The sequence below is a fragment of the Sinohyriopsis cumingii genome, chromosome 18, assembly GCF_028554795.1.
Source record: "Sinohyriopsis cumingii isolate HCF-2022 chromosome 18, ASM2855479v2, whole genome shotgun sequence".
Lineage (NCBI taxonomy): Eukaryota > Metazoa > Mollusca > Bivalvia > Unionida > Unionidae > Sinohyriopsis > Sinohyriopsis cumingii.
The window spans coordinates 86,798,966-86,823,923 of record NC_142978.1 but is presented as its reverse complement, the minus strand read 5'-3'; the positions used below and the strand labels follow the sequence as shown (position 1 = coordinate 86,823,923).

The following is a 24,958-nucleotide window of genomic DNA, read 5'->3' as shown; positions in this document are numbered from 1 at the left end:
GACTTTAACCAGATAACATAAAGGGATTTTAAATTCTATGCAGTGAACTTTTCTTTGATTTTACTTGTTTGCAATTCATCGCCAAACACTCTTATGCCAATTTGTCAGAGCTGGATGTTTGGCAAGGCTGCTAATTAGGGAATTTGATTTGCACTTTATATCGCAGGGCCATTAAAAAATATTTTTGCCTAAAATTCTCTCTCGAACCGGATATAATTGTACGCCGGGCCTGATGTGGCCCGCGGGCCTTGAGTTTGACACATGTGATCTAGATTGTCATTTCATTCTGCTTTACTACTTTGGATCAAAATCAACTTTAATTATTTTAATTCAAAATGTTTCCAGCCTTGCAATTTAATCAAAAGTTCGTTCCAAACGATATCGTAACTTCTTCAGTTTTATAGTATTATGGGTGAAGTAGAACATTTATTATCGCTTGTATTTTGATCCAAGTTCCAAACCTTTTTTTAATGTATTTCCTTTGTAATTTCCAAAACAACGTTTTCTCAATGAAGTAAAAAGACTTCTAAACAAACTTAGTCCAAAGGTGCTAATTTAAATGAGTTATTATGTGCCAATTGCCACTAAAATAAAACATAAAATCATTCCCTTTGACACACCAAACAATCTCCATCCTTTAATAAGTTTGTTTCATTTTTTTATGTTTCTAGATAGATTAAATACCAAGTCGAATCTATTACCACTCATACACAGCGACATTAGAAAAGTTAAAAAAAAAAAAAGACAAAATTGACAACATTACGATTCAATAGATTTTAGTGTGATGCAACCAGGTTTTAATTGTATTATTAGTTTTTAATACAATAGCTCTTTAGCAGAAGTTATTCAATTGCAAAATAACTTGCGAATGGGATGTTCTTTCTCAGTTTCTGCCCTTTTGATATAGTCTGATTGTGCACATGTTCTAGACGCCGCAAAAATATTCATATGAAAGGATGGAATTTTTCAATAAGAACATACTGGTATTCGAAAAGTTGAAAAGAATTTGCACAATGCATGGCAATTCCAGACTTATGTTCACTTTCTTCAAAATTATAATTTGTGACATTCAGAAAATTTGATGCAGCTTTCTAAATATATATTTAAAAATGCAAGCAGTGGCGTCGCTAGGGGCGTGCGGGGGGTGCGGACCGCACCGGGTGACACCATCTCAGAGGGGTGACACCAAAATGTCTGTCTATACAATTTTTGAATTTTTGTGCTGGAAAGAGGTCCATGGGGGTGACACCACGAGTTACCGCACTGGGTGACACCAACCCTAATGACGCCACTGAGTGCAAGTGTTAAATTAGTCAATGAACTGCTAACATTTCTAATGATACTATGGAAAAAAAATCTTAAAACAAGGAAGTGAAACTCTTAACACATGGTTTGTACTGACAGACCACCGTTCCTTACTTTATACTACACTTTGAAGGGCTGTGTGACCAAAAAAACTTTTGCGATATCTTGTAACGAATATGATTATCAAAATGACAATGGCCTTGTTTCCTTAAGACTAATCAAAATGTATGACCTAAAGATTAACATAGTCGATCATAGAATATAGCCAGTCAAATCAAAGTACATTGTACTAATACACAGGTGTCCATGGATTGGAACAGTTCGAAAGTATGTACAAAATAAAAAGAACTCTCAGTCACTACCACCTAAGTAAACAAAACTAATTCGGGGAGAGAGAGAGAGAGAGAGAGAGAGAGAGAGTGCTTGGGGGGAAAGAGAAATAGAAATAGTATTAAGACTATAAATAAATGAGGAGTGATTGTTTATGTGGCAGCGCATCCAGTTATTTCTTTACAAATAATTTCTTTGTATCAATAGTATAAAGTTTTCATGGCCATTGTTAAATTATATCGAAATATAACTCATATATTAATACCTTTACTTCCGTCATAATTAAGACATAACAGTTGTATAATATTTAGTTTCAAATAGATGACCAAAATTGTTAATTGCGGTACAAATCCGTAAACTATGCGCAATGCACGTTAATAAGTGAAAATGTAGCCGCCGTGATTTATTGTTGCTGATGTTATTATTTTTATATTTATTTATTTATTTATTTATTTATTTATTTATTTATTATTATTATTATTATTATCTCTGTTGAATTATTCTAATGACTAGTATTTACAACAACAAAAACACTATCCCCAAAATTCAAGTGTAATTAGCTCTAATGCCATGTTATTTAATCTGTTCTTCTTCTAAAAGGCGTTTGACAAATGCTACAGATATATGTCAATTCACCTGAACAGTGCGTCTTTTATTGACTACGTTGTGTCTTCACCTGAAGTTCTTGAGTAAAATCTCTAATTTGACAATTTAAATGACAGGAATATTGTGACTGTGTAAAATTGGTTATGTTTTGTTTTGCTTTCGATAACTCTTTACACATTGTTTATCATTATGAATCAATAAGCCGATCCCAAAACTTAGACCAGGATTTGAAAGAAGGATGTAAATTTGTACTTTTAGTTTCGGTTTTATGATTTATGAGTGCAGACATACACGGATACAAGAAATAGAAGTAAACAGAATGACATTGCAATTGCACAGTTAAATGGTCAGATGTGTACTGACAAAATGCATATAAATAAACATCTAATATCGAAAAGGCCAGAACGTCGAAACCAGTCAAATGTAAGTATGTTTCTAACTCCAAATAGATGTTTAATTTGTTTTCATTTTCACTGTAAATTTTCTTATCTCGTTTCCGTTTAACTGATATTGAACAAGGCTGCTATGGTCACGCACTAGGTTTGTGAGATTTATCTCCTTTGACATCGCGTCTTTTGGGATCACTGAGCTTTCCATTGTGGTTTTTTAGCTTATGTAGTCCTAGTGTAATTACAACTACTGTGGCATATATGTGTTGATTTCCATCCTTCAGATTCAGTAATATTATGAGTAGTATCAGTATTAGTAGTACTTGGAATAGTAGTAGCAACAGTATTTATTGGTTACTGCATTTGTATGGGAAAAGATGAACGAGTATTTTGGATGGAATACAGCACGACCTTGGGAGTGAAGTATATCCATCCGACAAAACGAGTTCATATTTCCCCATACAAATGCAGTAACCTTTTTATTATATGCTCATTTTTTTATTCCACCTAAGGCTTCATTATATAAACAAAATACACTTCAAGAAACAACGTAAATGGATGTATGCCGTATTCCAAACTAAAAAAACAAGCGCATATTCGCCATTACATAATAACAACATTATTACTGCGCACATAACTCCGTCCAGATAAATTTGAACTTAGTCACGCGCTCGACATAACTTTCTAACGAAAATGACGTGTCTAGTTAAAATTAAAATTTGGAGTCATATTGTGAATGAATGTGCATTGCAACAACCTTTACATTAGATATGGAATGAATAGATTTTTTTAATTTTCTTTTTTCGATTCTACGAAATTTCGTGATTATGGACTGGATTTGTATGTGACAATTCCACATGAAATACATGGGATTGTTTCTGTCACTGAATGTTTGAAATCATAATGGTTTGAAAAGTATGAAGTCTTTCAATTGCAATTATCAAAAGGACGCTATGGAATTTAATGCTTATTTCATTTTGAGTGCAGTAAGGAGGGTGTAATTGCACCTATCATCGAAAGTACAGTACAGTTTCGAAATGTGTAATCAAGATTGAGAACCTATGATATGGCTCATTTAATTCGGATTTGCAGTACTAAGAAAGTACATTTTGAGGAAATTCAGGATGTAAAACTGTAAGTATATTTTTTTCCATTCTTATCACCAGCTAAAGAAGACAGGCTATGACTTGTCACTTGTATGTTTTTTGCAAGGACCTGTTCTTGCGTTTGTTGTATACCCTAGCTAGCCTAAATCCGAAACATTGTATCAAGGCGGAATGTGCCTAAGCAACTGGCATGTGGCAGTCCACAAAACATCTGTTTTAGTTCATTCAGAAACAAATTTAAACAACCACAACGTAAAGCGCCTCTGCATCCAATGCTTGTTTACAATAGAAAGTAGTTCCTTTATGCACGTGAATGCTAAATGTGTATTGGCGCGCGGGTTCAGTATCGGGTAATACTGAACGATTCTGACAATGTAAAGTTAACGGGGGAAAAAATGAGCATATAATAATAATTGTTGTTATAGTAGGAGCAGAAATAGTAGTATTAGTACTAGTAGTAGTTGTCGTATTAGTGATAAATTATTATTATTATTATTATTATTATTATTATTATAAGTTATGTATGTATGTCAACTAGTAGTAGAATATGAGATTATTATGCTGATGACATTAGTTAAAATTGGCGAAGTGGTAGCAAAAGCTGTAAAATTATTAATAGCAACGAGTGGTGATGGTGGTAAATATCATAGCTCTTTCATTCGAGGTAGTAATAATAGCTGTTGATGTTATAATAGGAGTGTGTGTTGTTAAAGAAGTAGTATTAGGCATACTAGTAACAGTAACTGTAGTAGCTTGACCAGTCAGTATTAATGAATATTTAATTCGTTATTTTATCAGTTTGAACTGGACAGTTCTATTTGTTTTTCGACATTTCAAAGAATTTGAAAATTAATTAATAAGTCATTCTTCTTTCCAGAAAACTACTGAGACAGTGAAACCTGGTACCTAACATAAATGCAGTCATTGTTATTCCTTGTTATAGCCTATTTAGGCGCCGCTTCAGCATTCCTTTTTACCAACGTAAAGGTGGATTGTCAGGTCAGCCAATGGTCAAGCTGGGCCGGGCCAGGTGGGTTTGGTGAGTATGAGCGCAGCAGGACTATCCTTGCTTATCCAGCTAATGGTGGAACGTTATGCCCTCAGGTTACAGAAACAAAACCAGGTTAGTGGACTTTTCAGTTCCTCTTACATATGTAGGTGAACGCTATACAGTGTCAGAAATATAGTATCATAAGTAGATTTGGTAATTTTCTGTACCTGATTACCAAGTTTTAATCATAAGAGGTAATGAGTAATACGTTTTTTAAATACAAGTAATTGTAATATGATAAAATACATAAAAGCAAGTAAGATTAATACTTTCTGATTACAATAGTTTTACAGTTTCATAATAGCAAATGTAAAACTTGAACTGCAATCAAACATTTGATAAAAGTAGCAAACATGGTGTAACGCACCCCCCACCCCCGTTATAAAGGGTGTGGGTGGATTGGCGGATTGTACTTTCTTTCAAGGTGTCCGCTTTATTCGGTTCTCGTTATATAAGAGATGATTGCCCTCGGTGTTATTGCCCGTTATTATGGGTAGAATAAATAGAGATCTGAGCAGATTTATAGAACAGAATGACTTGAACCACCGCACATAAAAATCAAAATTTAATCAATTACATAAACAATGGTGATAATACAATACATTAAGATGATACATTTCTTTTTAGAATATATATTTCAACAAATTTCAAAACACAATTATATTTATAAAAATAGCCGATTTTGTTTACTGATAGAATTTAGTCATCATATAATCGACTGAACAATCGAAGTCATTGCCGTGTACAATTGCATAACTTTCTTAGCTCTGGTTCACTCCAATATCACTGTAGTTGTTATCTGTCCTTTCGCCTTTTCTATTCCTTCTTTTTCCGTTTTCTCTCCAACCTTCATACTGTTTCGCCTCTCTTCGGCTTTCAAACTTTGTGTGGGTAGGTGGATATGAAAGCAGGTAGATACACAGATACTTGGATACGTCAGTGCTTAGGTACATCTGAGGATACGTCTGCGAATACGTCTGAAGAGCTATTTTCCCCCTTTGTGCTTTCGAGCGTTTCTCGCTTCTACCATCAAACTTGTGTCCGTCGACCTTCCAGACATCAGGTCCATTGGACAAATGTTTTAAGATAGAATTTCTTTCAAATTCGCTCTCGGAGTGCCCTGTACCTTTACACTTGCAGCAATGCTTAGACTAATTATAGTTTTCGATAAGGCGGTATTTAAAACTAGGAAATTTCGTGTGGGAAACACGCCCCTTATTTAACGTAATCAATCAGATTATATGCTTTTACCGCCCTTTTATGTAGGCGCAAAAATTGCGGTCAGATTGCCCTTCCAGGTTTTCGACTAACGGTTTCTGGAATATTTCAAGTTTGACAGTTTCAGTATGAAATCGAAGTTAGCCCTGTCCCTAACAGTATGTCTGGCTGCTAGATAAACGAATGCTTAAATAAGAATCACCACCTCCACCGACCAGCTTTTAGAAATCATTGTAGTATAGCGATTTAACATGCACCTGTCTCCACAAATGTCATTAATTGTTATCTGGCCCAAACGAATGTGCTTTTCGTAGATCGACAGAAATTTGCCCCCTCACACATGTTATGAAAAAAATGTAATTACATAAATGGCTGGCGGTTGTCTTTAAGGTTTAAATCACTTTCCACTATAACGGCAGAGCTTTCGATTTTAGTAGTCGAAATATTAAGGTTACATAATAGTTCACATTACATAAAGAAAGCGACCAAAAGTAATCAAAGAAGCAACTGAAAACATTATAGATAGTAATATACGAGATCAGTAAATCTGTCACAAATTAGCTAAAGTTAATGATTAACGAAAGCAGATACTTCAGATGTTATTACTTTTTAAAGTAATTATTAATAACAAAAAAGTACATTGACATTTACCTCAAAATGGCCATGGTAAGAAAAATCAAAGATAGCTTTTTGCTATGAATCCCGAGTTTATGATTATAATTAAGCGTGAACCAGAAGCTGGTTTTAAGGAATTTGTGGACTAAACTAGCTGAAGAAATGTTTATTTTAACTTTTTTTTTTCTTTTTCTTAACGTACGCTCATTATCTCGACATTCTTTTGCTAACGTATTCTTGAATTTCACACATACATTCATACATACATACATACATACATACACCTGAAATTCCGATCAGTTTACTTTTGACTTGAACATATACTTTTAAAATAAACTCGATCCTAGATATATGTTTATGAACAGCTTAATCAGACAGATTATGAATGAAATTACATGGATCAGTTGATGTGCGCAAGTATGTATATTCTTTCTTTGAAATCAGATTTCTCTCACAATTTTAGCGGAAAGAAAACCCACAGTTAATGAGACTGCCAAAGTGTTTACTCAGAACTTTCTCCGCAGAACAGCTCAATCAGCTAGAGTCAGCGGGAGCCCTGGAAATACCAAAGATCTTCTAATCTTGATGGATTCCTCTGGAAGTATTAGTCTGGGAAAATTTACACAGGCTCTGAAAGACATTGCAGAGTTACTTGGGCTCTTATGTCCGTTAGACCCTTTCCAAAGTACAGAGATACAATACCATCAAGCGGCTCTAATCCAGTTCTCTGACAAGCCAAAAGAGGAATTTTTCTTCGGTCAAATGTTCCCAACCACAGTACTAAAGAACGCAATAAAGAATATAAAATACATCGGCGGTTCGACCTGTACAGGAGATGCGTTAAAAACAGCACTAAACACGTTTCTCAGCAGTAACAAAGGTAATGAAGAAGGTGAACTGTACTTTAGAAATTTCCTATAATGGCATCTACTTTCATATTTTTGTCAATCGTCTAAATAGGTCATAAAATGACGTTTTGGGATTGAATATTACTCATAATGTAGTGAGACTCAAAATCAGATATATTCTTTAATTACTTATGAAATCAATAAGGTGTATTTCATATAAGGCAGATATCTGGATTATTTTGACTGTTTTATATGAATCAGTGAACTTTAACCGATAACAGACATAAACATGGATGAGCAGAGCCGAATATACACGTATTTGTTGTAGACTGGCTCTAATTTGCGTGGCTTTTACTGCCAAGGAATAAACAATTTACTCTTTGTTTCAATACGGTTGCAAAAGCTGTTGTAAATAATTTTTGTCATAGATAAACCTTGTGTTAATAAGTTTCCAGTAATGAGAACATCATCTCAGGCCGAATTAAAATTGAAGTTAAATTTATTTTTCTTGTTTTTTTTTTTTTTTTGGCAGACTTAAGAACAGCGTCACCTACCGTTGCCTCCTTTTTTACGTGTCTTCTCCAAAATGCAAATGCTATTCGTAAGAGAACCTGTGTTTAAATTCATTAATATACACCGAACACATGTACTACCTAGACCATGCCTATATATTTGTTGGCAAATGTTATTTGTCATGGCCTCTTAAAAACTTCATTAAAAAAGTATGTCATTTTCTCATGCACAAAACGTATTAAGGCTGCAAAATTATAACCTTCAAAGTAGATGGAATAGGTAAGGTTTGTAAAACTGTTCATGCTATCGTGTACGCCAAGCTTGGATTAAAACAGCTTGTAGATTACAAAGGATCTTTTTCCTTCACCTGCAAACCGGGCCTTAAGTAAGCTACATGTGTCGTTGTGACGCAAAGCAGCAAACCAAACAATAACAGCTGCAACATGTGCATAATTTAGAATGTGGGTGGATACTTAGATTTTTGCAAGGAAAAGAATCTAACAGCCTAAGAGCTGTTCTTTCGTGATTAATTCATGTACTGTAATATAAGAAATCAAACAAGCAATACACATCCACTTAACCAAACAATTAAATTCATTAGCAATCTAAGTAAAAAAATATAAATAAAAAAATTGATTCAATGTTGTTCTTATTGCAGGAGTCAGAAACAACGCTTACGTGGACAAGGAGGTGCTTATTTTGACGGACGGAGAGTCTAATTGTGGATATAACGCCATACAAGCTGCCAATGAGCTAAAGGCTGCCACGTTCCCTCCCAATGGTGACAAGGTGCAGGTATATGGTCTGATAGTTGGAGTATCTTCTACCCAAGGACGAGCCGAAGTGAAGCAGTATGTTTCACAACCAATCAACACTCACTTGTTTAACGTAGAAGGATTTGAGGATCTATCTAAACTAGTGGAAGCAGTAAGGATTCAAGCGACTCAATTCCCGTGCGTACCCATTCAGATTCCAAGCGGCTAAAATATGCTTTGTCGCAAGACATTTCTCTCAAGTCAATCTATTTCTATAGTTGAAGAGTCACCAATATACCTTGAATATTTCATTATCCTTTTTTGAACACATACTATATATATATATATATATATATATATATATATATATATATATATATATATATATATATATATATATATATATATATATATATATTTATACTTGATTTCAAACTTCAGTAACTTCATCAAGTCATGGCTACGAAATTAACATATTACATACTGAGCGACGAGAAAATTGTGTACTGGTTATTTAAAGGCATATTCGAATCAACAATCAATTTTCAAAATCAAATTGCTGCTATAAAACTTGATAATTATTCTAAATATTTTTACAGTTCCACTTTAGGGTCACAGTAGCCTATCTCAAGCTATAAATATGGACGGACTTCGTAGGTGCAGACCAATATAATGATCGCTGTTCTAGGTTAATAACGTCTCTTGTAGATAATTGCGGTTTATACATCATATATCTTTCCATGTGAGCTTTAATTACATCAGAACAACCACGACTAATACATTTAAAGCCATGCTGTTTAAAAGTGTGTTTAGTGTTTTTCTCTGCGTAGTAAATACAAATACGTCTTCAATGTTTGGCCTTCTATTTGATTCGATTCATTTTATCCCTTTATTTTTGTAATTAGAAAGCATAAATCAGAGAGTCTGTATTGCCAAGCCAGTCTCTCAAATTGATCTTATCTATAAGTTTATTACAATTATTTAAAATGTCGCGTGCATGTACCTTGTTTCCAATGATTACGTTGCCTTGAGACGGTCCCTAGTTGAAATCACATGTCGGCTTTGAATGAGATCGACCGACACTCATTTCATTCATTGTGATGATTATTTCAACTCGTCGCTATGTTTCGTGTAACTGTTAGATACTTATGTATTAATAGATGGCGATATTTTATGTTGCCTTCTTTGTTTACCGTGTATTTTAATCAAATAAAGCCTCCGTGAACGTGCTCCGCTAGGTTTGTAATGGTATCACGGTACCAATTGTTTTTCCATAGAGCTTAATGCTGATGTTTGGGGAAATAAATATATTTTCTATCCTACTTTAGCGTGCATGTCACACACTTTGCTAGAGAGCAGAGTTAGATTGTCAATTTGGCATGGACAAAACCTGGTACTTAAGAGAGATAACTCTGCTGGAACTAGACAGGGGTAAGAGTTATCTAGTCACAACATACACAGTTTCAGACACGTGTACCACATTTTAAAAAAATCATAAAACATGCAAAATATGATCTAGATAGGAATTAACTTAATCTCGCATGTTGCCAAGAGGCACAACTTCTTTTAAAGCCTAACAGAAAGTACAACTCTTACATAATGCACCAATCACAGTTAGTGTTGTTCTTTATTTCTGAATGCAAATCTTGCCTACACCTTAAGCTCCGCCCACTTGGACATACGCAATTGATGCCGTTATACCCCATGACCCCATTCTTCCCATAATTCTATGTTTCTAAGAGCGAGGTGGTAGCGTTCCTGTTTCTTACCCGAATCGGAGAACCTCGAGTGTCCCCGTTGTTTATGTTTGTGTAATCACCCGACGTTCTCCAAAGGTACAGAGACTATAAATACGCCCTCGTCGTTGCAGACGCGAGACTGACAGCATTGAATTCAAAACTGTGAGTCTCCTTTCGGACCAAAATGTCAAAACACTAAATCCAAATTTTTTTCAGTCATGACTAATTTTATTCAGCTAAAAACCATCTCTGGAAGTGTTATTTTATTACAATGTCAAATTTTGGATTTTACAAGATTTTGATTTATACAAATTTCGGACTTGTCTTGATATTAAATTGTCCAAATTTCGGATTTGTCTACAATTCGGATTTCTCCAGATTTTGATTTATACAAATTTCGGGTTTGTCTAAATTTCAGAATTGACCAGATTTTCATTTGAAGGTTTTATTTTATTAGGGAGTTTCTATAATAGGTTAGTACAAGTCTCCATCAATAGGATTCTACATTGATGTTATAAAAACGTAATCTTCATTTTATCAAATTTAGTTTATGAAACATTTATGCTAATAATTGTTTATTCTTAAAGTATACATGAAATCTTGTGTTTTAAAAACAATTTTGTTTCATTATGTTGTATAGTAAACGTATGTTTGTGAATTAAACTTATTATTGTGTATGTCAATGTAATTGTGATCTTGCGAGTATTAGAAAAAGGAAATAAGAGAACACAATAAAAAGTAACACACAATTTATTCTGTATTTATTTACATCATAAATAGCACACATTTCTTCGTTCTTCTCTATAATCTCCTCTGTCGTTCTAGCCTTTTATTGTACAGAAAAATCAATGCAAACACCACAGTCAAAATTCTACATTCATTTCACCTCCAACCAGTTCCAGACAAACCCAGAATATGTTATGACTGAAAGAATGCTTGCACGGTAGCAACATTATACCTTCAATCCAAAAGCATGTTCTTCCTCCTCTTCCTAACATGCGTCTACTTCTTCGATTTCTTTATGCCTACTTTATAGAGTAAAAGAAGTCGTGTGTTAAGAGGGAAATATTGTAGCTGTCACCTTATGCTATGAAGAGTATAGTTTATAAACGATTATCGACAAACGCCCTTATAAATATAATGGATTATGTTGTACAGATTATATAAATGAACAGTAACCTTTCAGAATTACAAGTAAACTGGGAGTTTGGAGTCTTACATCGTTATCTAACTGTTTGGGTACCCGGTTGAATTGTCATAAAATGTATTTTCCTTCAAATATGTGCTTCTAATATGAATTTAAAAAATAAAAGCTCTATTTCTAAGTTACCCACTCCCTATATAGTTATTAGTATTATCGACGAGAACACTTGCTGGTATTAGCGAGGATAACACTTTTTTCTTCCTTTTTCTTCGGGTGGTGTTGGTGGTGCTTGATTCTTGTTTGCCTACTCCACGTGTATGCATAGAACGCTATGATAAATACGGGCAAAATGATCATAACAAGGAATACAATTTTATTACTTTCAATTTTAATTTCAAGATTTATATGAAAGAGTTGTTTTTTTTTTTACTGTTGAGTCATCTCAAATTATGGCAAATACCTATGGTATATCTAACATGTATTGTCATGCTATTTTGCAAGTATGACGTTGAACAACACCAAAACAGTTTGTGTGTTGATACCGGCCTTAGCAGAATCTAGTTGGATGGTCATGCTGACTTGTCCCGTCATTATGACGCCATTGCGTTTTACTCGTCCTTCACCATAATCTCAGATGACCGCTCTGGATACTACATATTCTTAGGTCATTTGCGTTCACCAAAACTCAATACGAATTTCTCCAATCGCCATGGTAATACTTTTGCCGATATAGCCTAGTTTAATGCTGCCGGATTTCAGCTGGCCAATTTGGTTCTGAAACACAAGAACTGCTCGTTCAACACTCGGTTTATTAGCGTGTTTAAATCGTCTTATGTGGCATTGTTTGATGCATCAAGTCGGTAAGCAAGCAAACGTTTTGTCGGTGACTGAAGTCACTGTGATAAATATAAGTGCGCGGTATATTCAGGTACAGCAGCCACTGATTATTTGATCCAGAATGTATGCCTGGAATTAAGTCAAGCGCCACAATTGCTTTCTCTCCACATATTGGAGGAGATGTCATTATTTGTGCGGGTTACACTTGTATATGTATGCAAGCTCTGAGTATAATCAAGAAAGTCCAACCCAAACGAATCAAAATAAAAGACGGCGCTTGGATTAGTATAAATGCGACCCAGTGAGCACCAGGACCACCACATGAATCTAAATTAATTATTCTTGTTTCCCATTCATGCGATCAGTCAAGTAATTAATCATGCATAAATTCTCGTGGAAATGCTTGATTTGTGTCTTCCGTGCCATCGCAAGCAAATGTAAGTTATACGGATTTTAATCTCAGTCCCTGAGTAAGTCCTTTTGCACTTGGATGAGTGATTTTAGGAATTAGAGACGGGCGATTACAGTGGGGAAAGAGAGATTTCCTCTCTTTTTTTTGGAACGGGTCCCCCAGGGGCCTCTTTCGGATCCATTTCATCAGCGGTCCCGTCTGTACCAGTATCATCCGCTATTGCTTCAGCGAGTAATGAAACTATCCATCCGATTCTAATCATCCCGCTCGCGGCGCTTACAAAAAGAGTAAAGCACAAACAGTAAAATTAAATATTTTGTCGTTCAGTCAACGTCAGCTTGTGTGTTCCAACATGCATCTGTGATCCTTTTGGTCGTGGTTTTGCTCTAAAGTTGTTCTTGGCTGCTGATCGATATTTGATAGTTTTACCTTGCGATAGTGTCCCATCTAGATTTGTGTATGTCATGTTTCATTGCACTGTATGTAGTCAATAGCACTACATGTTTCATACTGGGACATCAACTACCTTTATTCGTCCATCCACCTCCTAGAGGAGCAATGTTTTATCTGAAAGTATGACAGCGATACATCTATAGTTATTAACTGGAAAACCCACGCAAGCTCCGAATAGCATATCGACGACACTTTGTCAGAATAGATTCATACGTTTATTAAAATGTAATAAAATGGATCCAGTGCCAAGAAATCCCTTTGAGATAAATAGAGTCCTGTATGAAAGAGTAGATCGCGTCCCATGAGAGACGCATGTGCGGCGAGTGGGTAAGCTGTGTTTGTGGCCAATCATTTGGCAACTATTGCATTAGCTGTCGCAGTACCAATCTTTGTCTGCGTGCAAATCATATGCCAGTTCATGGCAGTGCCTAACGGCGCTGTGCCTGGATTTATATTACACATAAAACTGAACAAGTTGGGGTCATTTTGCTTCACTTGCCTCTTATCCGCTAGACCCTTAATAAATAGAGCTGTTTCACTCCTTGCGCGATTTAGGGCTTCTTCCTTGAAGTAAATGGTGATTTATGCGGTCATACTCTCATGCGGGTAACACGAATAGTTTATTGAGAATATGTTCTCTGGCCAGTTCATTCATCTAGTGATGCCCTCGCGGTATCTTCGGCATACATACTAGGCACATTCTGCTACATCGATTACTACGCTGATTTGTTCTAGCAATGTTGTTACTGTCGCCATTGTAGTTGCCTGGATATCTGCATGAAGTTTTTCAAGTGTCTGATCGGTTGCTTCTATTGCCATGTCAATCTTCCTTGTGGGTTTGATCAGAGAGTTAAATGTCTGTTCGAATTCCGGATTTACTTCTTCACAGGCTGATTGACAAGCGTGTAATTGATCTCTAACTGCAACGCGCACAGGTAGGTAGTTTCTTATGTAGCCGTTAGTCGCTTCTGCGACAATATTTTGGTTCGGTATTATTATTAGAAGTTTAAAATTGCTGTCGATACCGATAATAAATCCATCACGTAGATTTGCTAAAATATTCTTGATAAACACATAATCGGGCGCATGAGAAAAGAATTTCTTCAAACGATTTTATCCATATCGCCGGAACACCATCCTGTGTGAATATTTGTTTGCGAGTCTACAACGTTGAATACCATTAACAAGTAAGCATTCTCCCGGAAAACTTACTAGATTTGTGTGTAATTGTTGCGTCAAATAAACAAGATGTGTTTTTGTGCATCGCCCAAGAAAAACAAAATCCCCATGGTTAGATATTGTCAAACGTTTTATCTTTGTATAAAAGCAAGTTATTTATGTTGCTATCAAGATCATTAATGAATGGCGCCACGTCGATATCGCAAAAACAAAAAAAACGAGCTGAATCGTTTTGTTCTGGTGATAAATCCCTAGCAATGTCATTGAAATCATTGGGAACGTCATTACACTGCCGATCAGATGCGGATGCACCGATTAAGTATAATATATTGATCCATAGTAAAATATTGTAATGCAATCTGTATATTCTAGTTCATGCGGTTATTGGAAGGCATCGAAGAGATCAGGAAATTAGCGACTACCGTCCTGTTATGTAAATTTGATTTAATTGTATCTGATTTAATATATATTTATTTCAATTTAATTGTTTGTCAGTTTTAATAATTTTTATTTTTCATTACATGATATTGTAATGTAAATTTATTCACGAGAGATGATACTTTTTCAGAAAATAATTTGCTCTTGACTGTTAGTTTATAAACACCAGGTGTTGATATAGATCCTAACCCTGATTGAAAATTAGTAGCAACCACGTAAACAAGTTCTATTTTTATTTTAAAATGATTGGTTTTTGTCGAGATGATGATAGCACTACGAGTTTAAGATGTAAACAATTTTTTATATTTTTTATTTCATAGAGTAAAATGATTGGTTTTCGTCAGGGCCACACGGATGTACGTGTATCTTAACAAGTACCTAATTTCTATAACCTTCTAGAACTTGATAACGTGACCCCCTTTCTGCGTTTTAGAAGACGACATAACCTTTGTTTTGGAGAGTTATTCTCAATAGAAGTTGCAGCTGGGCGTTCTCTTGCAATAGAAGTTGTATGTTGTGCTGTTTGGAGTTATTTCAAATTACTTGGATTCAAAATGATTAATTCTGTTATCTTTCTGAAAAATACATGTGCTCATGTGAAATCGTTGAACAATGATAGTTGTTTATAAAAATTTATTCAAATATCCGAAACCGGAGTGATAATTCTTGTTTCTACAAGGACCTGTGGACTTCAACACTTCAGATTGCAGCATACGTCATCTTCTTCATCTTGGATTCCTCGTCGGGATTCGAAATTGAAACCAGCGGAACATCTTGTTATTAGGACTACTAAAATTATATTCTTTAATCATTCTTGGATTATTTTTGGATTTGATTCTTAAAACCGTAAGTTCATATTATTTCATTTTTACAGAATTTTCCAGGGAAATAAATTATTGTATTTACAAAGCTTGTTTTCACTCTTTTTAGTGTTACTGTTTATTCGACCCTAAACACGTGACATAAGTAATTGGGGGCTCGTCCAGGGTAATTTTGAATTTTGGATATCATATTTCATAAAACTTTGTTTTTTGAAATTTGAATTCCCCTGAAAATTTTTCTTTCAAATCCTACCCAAGAAATATTCGATCTTTTCAAGAAAGATGAATTGATTCAACTTGCCAGAAAATACGATTCTTCTGAAGTAAAGGCTTCGTTAACGAAACAGGAAATAAGAAATATTTTGGTTCAGTACTTCGTAGAAAAGAATGTTTTGGATAAAAGTGCTTTCGTTTCGATCAGTATGTCTGTATCAGACTCTGACACAAAAGTAAAGGAATTAGAATTAATATATAAGATGGAATTGGAATTAAGGAAGCTGCAATTTCAGAAAGACGAAAGAGAGAAAGAGAGAGAGATGCAAATCCAGTTACAAGAAAAAACATATGCAGTTACAATATGAGAAAGAGGAGAGAGAGAAAGGAAAAAGAGAAAGAAAATTAAATTCATTTACAAGTTGAAGAAAAAGAGAAAGAAGACAAATTCAATTAGATAAGGAAGAAAGAGAGAAAGAGATGGAATATCAATGTAGAATGAAAGAAATGGAAATTGCAAGTGAAAAGCACATTCATACTTCAAATCCAAATTTAAGTTTTGACCTGGCAAAGAATATTAGATTAGTGACCTATTAACATGGCCAAGTGCTCTGCAAGTAGATTCCAACAGAGAATTTCTACAATCGGTATCCACATTGATCGGCCACAGCCAAGTATAGATCTGCTGCGCACACGATGGAGTTCATTAAGGTCATTCTATAAATCGACGATTAAACCGTACACTCGCAGAACGATTATTCGGATGTAAATACTCGCAGGAAATATTTATACGGAATGCTAGCACGCAAAGGAAGTGAACCATCTCGCGATAAGGTAGCAAGCCTTCCTAAACAACGAATTCACGCGCGCAATCGCAATAAAACACTCGGAGGCCGTGAAAAAATCAGTAATATTAGTACTCTTCACCGTCAACATTACCTGTCTCCTTCAACTAATACTGAGCCACAATTTGATCGTGAGATATTAATAAGCAGACAGTGTAACAAAAGTTATTAATCCTATTTGGATTTTAAACATTTATAAAATTGCACATATGATCCTACGGAACAGCGCACCTGCGATATATTATATCGCGGGTTCTTCTGTCAGAAATTGCAAGTGATACCCGGAGACACAGTTGCCATCAGAGTGGGTCACGAAGTAGCGAATGCACTAGCTCAGTGACTTGCATCACTATGGCTGTCGTTGCGCTCGAGTCACATCAGCATGACATTAACAAGTAGATGACCAAGTCGATTATAAATAATATCCACGGTGAACTGTACAGAATCGCCAGCATGGTAATCGTGTAATTTGTTTCGCTATTTTTAGCTCAAAAATAAAAACACGTTCAGAGACCAGTGGCATCTTTATACTTCGTCACAAGGTCTTTATGATACCATTTTTTGCTACTTATGTCTGAGTGTTGATACACCAATATCCGCGAAAGTTTTAACCAGATCAAAGACCCGTGTTGGTTTCCCAGAACTCTCTCTGCATTTCAGACACACAAGTTTAGGACGAACAGCTGGATCTTTGACCGATGGTGCCGTTAATATTTAGTCGCGATTATGAGTGACAGGATTGTCCATCGTATTCCGAGAAATTGTGAGCCATATGTGTAGCATATCGAAGGCAGTCCCTGTAACATTGGTTGTCCTCTTCCCTCCAAGTATAGTCAATAGGGTCTCAGATCCATTTAGCGAAATTGGGAAGAGTGAGGGATGTCTTGTTCCTCTGGAATGTTAGTATAATTGGGTCAATGAAAACTACAGTTTCTTGAAAGCGTTTTTCGCAAGCCCAATGAACTACTTATAAATTAGACATGTAAATGCCAGCCTCTTGCGTACATTCAAATATAAAAATGATTAAATCCACTTGTTTCTTATCCTTGTGCTGGTTTTGCTTCATGATTTCCTCCAATTTATTCTATTATTTTTTTGTAGCATTGACGTTAAAAACCTACGATTCGGTCACAATAACGTATTTTCTTTCCTGCACAATCGGGTCCCATGGAGTTATTAGTTCGAAAGACATGTCCACAAGTTTAACACAATATCAATGATATGTAAGCACTTTTTTGCTGCACTGTTTGTTTCATGCGATGGTGCCTGTATCACTAGGACCGACAAAGGTTTGCTCGCAAGAAGAGCAATTACTTCATTTGTTTGTTTCGGGGATGCAGAGTTTGGACGCTAAACAACCCAAGCATCCTTCTCTATAATTAATGTGTTTGTCCCGACTGCAAACTTTCGTCACATTTTTCACAGTGGTAATTAATCGCAGAAATCCTGTGATATTAGTACAGATATAAAAAAGCTCTTGATGAAAATACACTTGACTGTATTTTCCATCTGAGAAATCAATGTATCGAAACACCAGACCTCTATTAACCGCGTGAGGATACAAGACGTCTTGAAGCTTTTGCATTTCTGTATACCAGATACGGTCTCCTTTGATGTGCCTGCCTGATGTAACATGCGTTCTGCTTCTCTTCCTTATTTAGCTCTGTCCGATTTCCGAATCATCTACCATGCTGTTTTCCATTCTGCTGTTTCATTCTTGTCGGCATCTACTTAACCCACGATGATGACCTGGTCTAACAACATTGTGTTTTGGGAGTTGTCAATTTGGACGATACTTCGTTTTGTACTGAGAATTTCGTCTACCAATATCACTTTTCGACGTCCTCTACCTTTAGGAGGTGAACTTTGGGTTATTTGAAGTGTAGTTTTTCCATCTGTCTTGTTAAACTTGTTAATGTATTGCTGAACGTATTGAATTTTGTCGATGATTTTAGATGGTGTTAATTCTGGCGACTTTAAACTGTGGTGATGGATGGAGAGCCGCAAACAATCTCTATCTTTAGCTTGGCATTATTGTTTCAGTGTCTCTAATAAGGAATCCCACAAATCTGCGATAAAACCTTCTACTTTCTGATGTGGCACTTCTTTAATTGTGGAAGCCAGTACACATTCAGCTTTCAAACTAATAGTTCCCGCCTGGTCAGTGATTTGCAGAGAGACATTCGAAGGTATGCTTCATAGAAGACAACTGTATACTCATCCTCTCTATATAACGTCAAGATAAGTGCTATATCTGTCAAGAGGTTGGGCTCCAGAACACTCACAACGTCAAATCAAAGGAATGACAGGAGAAAAGAGAGAAAAAGTCCAATCCACCAGTTATGATAGTCAGGAGAATTGACATTGGTCTTCAGAGTGTCCTTAGAAAAATTTGTGCAAGCAAGTGAAGAAACAATAAAAAGTGAAGGAGAAGAAAGCTTCAAAATCAGGGAATCAAGGCTACTAGAAGAAACGGGGAAAAAATGAAGAGTCTATGTCAATGAAGAAATTCGAAAATTCGAACAAAGAGTCAGTCAAAAATGCAAGTTTACGATGTGTTGTGAAATTCTGAAGCCCAAGTAGCGTTTAGAAGGATCTTATAACCAAAATTTGCAATATTTCAATACACTGCTACATCTTTTTGCTTGACAGGAAGTGACACTTTGGTTGTCTGTTAAAATTAAGATTTCACCGTCACTACATAAAAATGAAATCAACAATATCCTTTAATTTATAGCAATAATATTTGGAGATTTATTGGAATTAGCATTAGGTAACCACATTTAATATACTTTTTATTTTTAGTTGTTTCTTTTAATTTTTGGGTAAAGGAATCCAATTAGACATATTAAAAGCCAAAATCCTTTGTCCCACGTATTTCATGATCGGAACATCTTACTTGTTACAATTTATGACTTTTCTTCCTGTAACATTGAAAAAGTGTGACACGTTAACAGGATGGAAGGCTATGTCCGTCATCAGAAAGTATCGAGTGCTACATGCTACACATCCGGACACCACTCTCTGGTACAACTTAATATAAACATTATAAAAACAACGTAAATACATCCTTGCTATATGTAAAGCTAGAGAGTGGCATGATTGCTTCTGAAGTATAAGGAATGATGTAGGCTCTGACAATTTTTTGTAGGGTCATGGTAGCTGATGAAGAATTGAAACGGTACATGAGGTTTAAACATGGGGAGAGACGATGTTATTTGTTTACCACTGACAGCAAGAATACAAATCTTAATACGTTCGCAAGTAAATCCTGATTAGTTAGTGAGATGATATTATATTCCACTCGTTTGGACCAGTGTGTATAGTCATGATTATTAATATTAACTAAATATATAGTGTTATATTACTTTATACATATTATATTCATCAGTCCCAATCGTTCCGTTCAAGATCTATCAAATGTCAGGTCTGCCAGATCGCCTACCCACACCGAAGCTCTCACCCTGAGTATTTATTGCCGCGTTGGGTATTAATTTGTACTATTTGTGTGTCTCTTTGTGTACAAACAAGTTAAGAAAACATTATATACAATTACACAGTTCTACTGTACTAACATTAGCAGAACCCACCTTCTTGATCTATTGTTTATTTTGATAATTGCTAAATTTTAATGACTTTCCATCCTCGTGTACCGTTAGGCAATACCTGAAAGTAAAGAGTGATGTCATCGGCTTTAAGGGTGTTACTCAACTTTAATTTTTATTTCCGAAAGCCGAATGCAATGCAACAAATACAAAATTAACATAACATAACAATTATTTACGATTGAAATACACCGAACATAGAATGTTTAGATGAAATTAGTCGTTTTATTTCAACATTCTGTCAACAAGTCACAAACTAGAAATGTCATTAAAATAGAGCAAATAAGCTCTTTTAAACGCTCTTCACAACAGAATATCTAATAGTTTTGTGGATAAATGAACGATGTTTTTGGATAGAAATATAGATAGGTTTTTCATATTTTGCTTTGTTGATATATTGTATATAATTTTAGTTCCTTCTTTAAAAATACAAAGGCTTAAGTCGAGTTTAAGTTTCGCCGTTTCGTCATTGACCTCTGACCTATACCTATAATGTTTTGCCTTCTTGTTATATAGATCTGTGCACATTATTGGAACATTACCATTACTTATAATGCTGTCAACGTGTGGTCCATAAGCTACTCAGGGAACGATATGCATCAATGTGCGCACGTGCTATATATTTGGGGGTTGTTCCATCTCTGGAGGATTCGGCGTATCAAATGGACCTTTTAAAACATGTAGATGTGTACCATATATAAAGGCAAAATAATATGACTCCAAGATGTTGATCTAATGTTAGGTCTCGGTTTCGCCTATGATTAATTCCTTATCAGTTTGGATTATTTGAAACGATCATGCGATCACTCAACCCTGCCATCAACCAATAGGTTGGCAATCCTTTCACCGTTCTTTTGGCGTCATATATAACAAACCAGCATCTGCGAGACATATCACAGCAGATGCATAACATTTGTAATCTAACCTGTCTGTCGACAAGAATCGGTAGTTGTCTCCACTTTTAAGTGACAATATTTGCAACAGAGCTCGATTAAAGTATTTGGCATCAAATACTTCATGTTAAAGGACGTGCCACTTACGTACATTAACGGCAATTTAAGCTCGTCTCACGGAAACAAAGTAAAATAATAAATAAATAAAATATTAACAGACATAAGGAAATGACAATGTCGCTCTATTATGAAAAGGCCATACGATCTGTTATATAGTTAACAGGTCCAGGTAATGAAGAAATGACAGGCAGCAGTATAAATTCTATATTCAGTTAGTAGGGATGCAATTAGTCAGAATTAATGCAGTTGCTGTTAGAAATTGCAATTCCGTACGTCCTATGGTAAAAAAATGATAAGAGTACATTCCAAAGTTAACTATTTTAATTTTACGGCTATTCTAGCTATTGCCAAAGAACACTTGCGCAAAAGAAAAAAACAACTTTGTAACATATTTACGGAAGAAAATCTGGCATTTATTGCGTATATATACACTCGGATTGTTAAAAAACACAGAATATCAGTAATCATTAAATCAGTACTGTTTTCAAACCTTACTCCTTCAAGTCGGAAAAAGAGAGCATTACTTCAGTCGGCTGAGGGACAGGGGTCAACCGTTTTTGCCTCAGCCGGGAAAACGGAAGTCGGGTGTTTTGGAGTGACCAGCTTGTGCTTACCAGTTAGTCGGATGCCAGCTGTTCGAACTTCCAGAATAATTAACCTGCACAGCGCGATCATAAATAAATATGGGATTATTAAGGTTGTTGAGCGCCACTCCCCTCGTGACTGGTACAGAACATTGGATCTTTAGGTCTACCGGAAGTAGTAAGGGAAATGATTACTATACATAGAATTATTTTAATCTGCATTATATGAATAATTGGATATACCGCTAGCAGGTTGTTCAAGGTTAAGTTATGCTACATACAGCCAGAAAGAAAGGCGCCTGACATAAATTACTGTACAGTATATGTTGCTGCCAAAATCTGCAAATGTGCATTGCGCCACTTATAGGGCTCAGAGAGGTTGTTGCTACAATATTCAATCGTGAAAGAAGTACTTGTAGTGTTTAGAATCAATCATCGGAACTGTACATGCGAAGGTACTCACTCATCGAAACACCTAAAATGAATGAAGGTTAAGGCCAAGAAGTATTGCGTCAAGATCCTTGTAGATCACCAGACAACAACTATAACAATATTGAATTGGAAGTGGTTATGTTTCACGATGTCTACAATCATACGCTGCAATGAGTTGCTTCGCAAAGGGCAAATAACAAAAAGAACCTCAAGCGTAGGTCTCATCAGCAAGCTTCAGTCTCACAATCAGTTTCACCTGAGCCCCATTTTATGAACATTAGTCGACTTTTTTCATCGGCCTATTCTGGTACCAAGTGCTAATGCCGACAGGCCTGTTATAAGAGATAAATTTGTGACTATTTATAATAAAATTTCATAAAGGACCTGATAAATGCTACGCAGTCAGTAAAACAAAATTCTACTTTGACGGTATGACACAACAAGTGAGGCCAAGAAACTCAGGAAATTATCAGCCATTGTAAAGCTACGTACTGGCACGGTGAATTTGAGACAATCGCGCCACTGTGCACGAAATAAACAGACTTGAAACTGATATTTTTGTATTTGTTAATGCCTTGACGCCTACTACACATTCTATCATTGGCAAAGAACTAAGGATACACACTAGACCGATCATTACCCTCGTGTTGGTGGCACAGCTGTAGAAGGCTGCACAAGACCTGAAAAACCTCTAATATGAGACGAATGGCTCTGATATATACTAATTTGACATTGTTTTCGTAGTTTGTCTTTGATCTTTTTGTAATAAAAGTTTTACATAAGTAATTTTGACAGATCCCTCCATTATTTTGTTTTAACTGTATTATTGATTAACAGTAGTTCACTCAGTATTTTCTTATCATAATTCCAGGACCCCATAATAATTCTTTGACTTGATCAGTTTCATTAGCCGTAGTAACATGATTGAAACCGAATGGATTTCCGGACTGAGTGATAACACAACACAATCTGAGTGAATGAAAGTTTATGAAATAAATAACAAATGTTCACGACAACACACACGCAGATGGAATCACAAAAATACCCATTACATATAATATTAGACTACCATACCGGACATGTTATGGAATTACCGATTCAAATATGAAGCAAATATGCATATGGTTCATTCAACCAATATACATGCAATAAAAAGAAAATGATTCACAGAATCGTGCAAGTACGGTTTACACAACCATACGATACAAAGAAAGGTATGTATGGTTGACACAACCATATGATACCAAGAAAGTTAAGCATGGTTCACACAACCAAATGAAACAGAGAAAAATTCGTTTGGTTCACACAACCATATGATACAAATGAAATCACGATTGGTTCACAAATCCATGTGTCCTTGTAAAAACGACCCTTATCCAGGGTTAGGGATTCACTTTCGTTTTTCCTTGACCTTCTCTACAATCCTAAAATTCTATTCAACAATTCTTGTCACGTAACAGATACACTATCGGTTGAAATAGCTTTGCTGACAAACCTCAGACTATGGCCTCACCGTCCTGGCACTTCCAGCCAATCCATCCATCCATTCATCCATACATCCACCAAGCCATCCCTATGGATGTAGAAATGCGTAAGTAATTATATAGACACTCCCTTACAAGACCAAGAGATCATTGTGTCGCATAAAACAACATGTCTCCTATTAATACAGAGAAAGCACGACCAGCGGTAAAGTACCCATGTATCGTGCTATATGGGTATCTCGCCGCGAGCGATATACGGCGAGATGCATGTATTTCCCAGTCACCAAAAAAAACGAAAAAAAGAATAAAAAGATATAAACTACTAAATTACTTTCTTGCTTTATTCCGTGACAGCCGTAACTAGCACAATATGTTTTAGGAGGCGTTCCTGTGTTGTTCGAAATGTACTTAAATATTCAATAACTTGAAAAATAAGTTGTTTTTTAAAATTCAGTTTAGCTTGGATTCTTGGACTAGTATTGAATTGAACGTATGGGGCCATACATTTTCTTGATTAAATAATAGCACTCTGTGTAAATTGTTACTTTCATGCCCACATCCAAATAAAATTTATGATTGTGGTAGTGAAGAATATATTATTTTCTTATTCATTAAATTTGGCACAATTTATTACACATAATAAATTACATTTTGTATTTCCTGAAAAGATATTTGCTTAGCAGGTATAAAAAGCAAAAAAATAAAAGCACAGCTGCCACCGGTCCATTCACGTCTTCAGCAAGGTACACCTACTGGAATCCAACCTTAAATTACCTCATGGAACAAGCGAATAGTCACATATTCTGTCTTTACCAGAGTCAGTTAAGAAAATTCTAGCCATTCAAAAACCACTACCGTTTGATATACCATCCATGCGGATTTTGAGGTACTTAATGTGTCATTAAAAGTGGAAAGTCCTGTATGGAATATATATAAAAGCTACAAACAGACAATTGCTAACCAGGTCACATGCAGCTTCTCATTCATACTCATCTGGTTGCGATGGGATTACCAGAGGGCCGG

General features: G+C 35.6%; 1 protein-coding gene across 3 annotated transcripts; it reads left to right on the top strand.

The window, feature by feature from the left end:
- Positions 1–2,585: 2,585 nt before the first annotated feature.
- On the top strand, positions 2,586–11,224 carry LOC149777228 (matrilin-1-like). Of its 3 annotated transcripts, none has more exons than XM_089941975.1 (4): positions 2,586–2,664; positions 4,614–4,859; positions 7,084–7,500; positions 8,640–11,224. In XM_089941975.1, exons 2-4 carry the CDS (start codon positions 4,652–4,654, stop codon positions 8,963–8,965), a joined length of 951 nt encoding a protein of 316 aa, XP_089798101.1. In that variant the 5' UTR covers positions 2,586–2,664; positions 4,614–4,651; the 3' UTR covers positions 8,966–11,224. The 3 variants fall into 3 exon arrangements, with proteins under 3 accessions (XP_089798101.1, XP_089798100.1, XP_089798102.1); XM_089941974.1 differs by having other exon boundaries at positions 2,653–2,781; XM_089941976.1 differs by lacking the exon at positions 2,586–2,664 and adding an exon at positions 3,742–3,764.
- Positions 11,225–24,958: the final 13,734 nt, after the last annotated feature.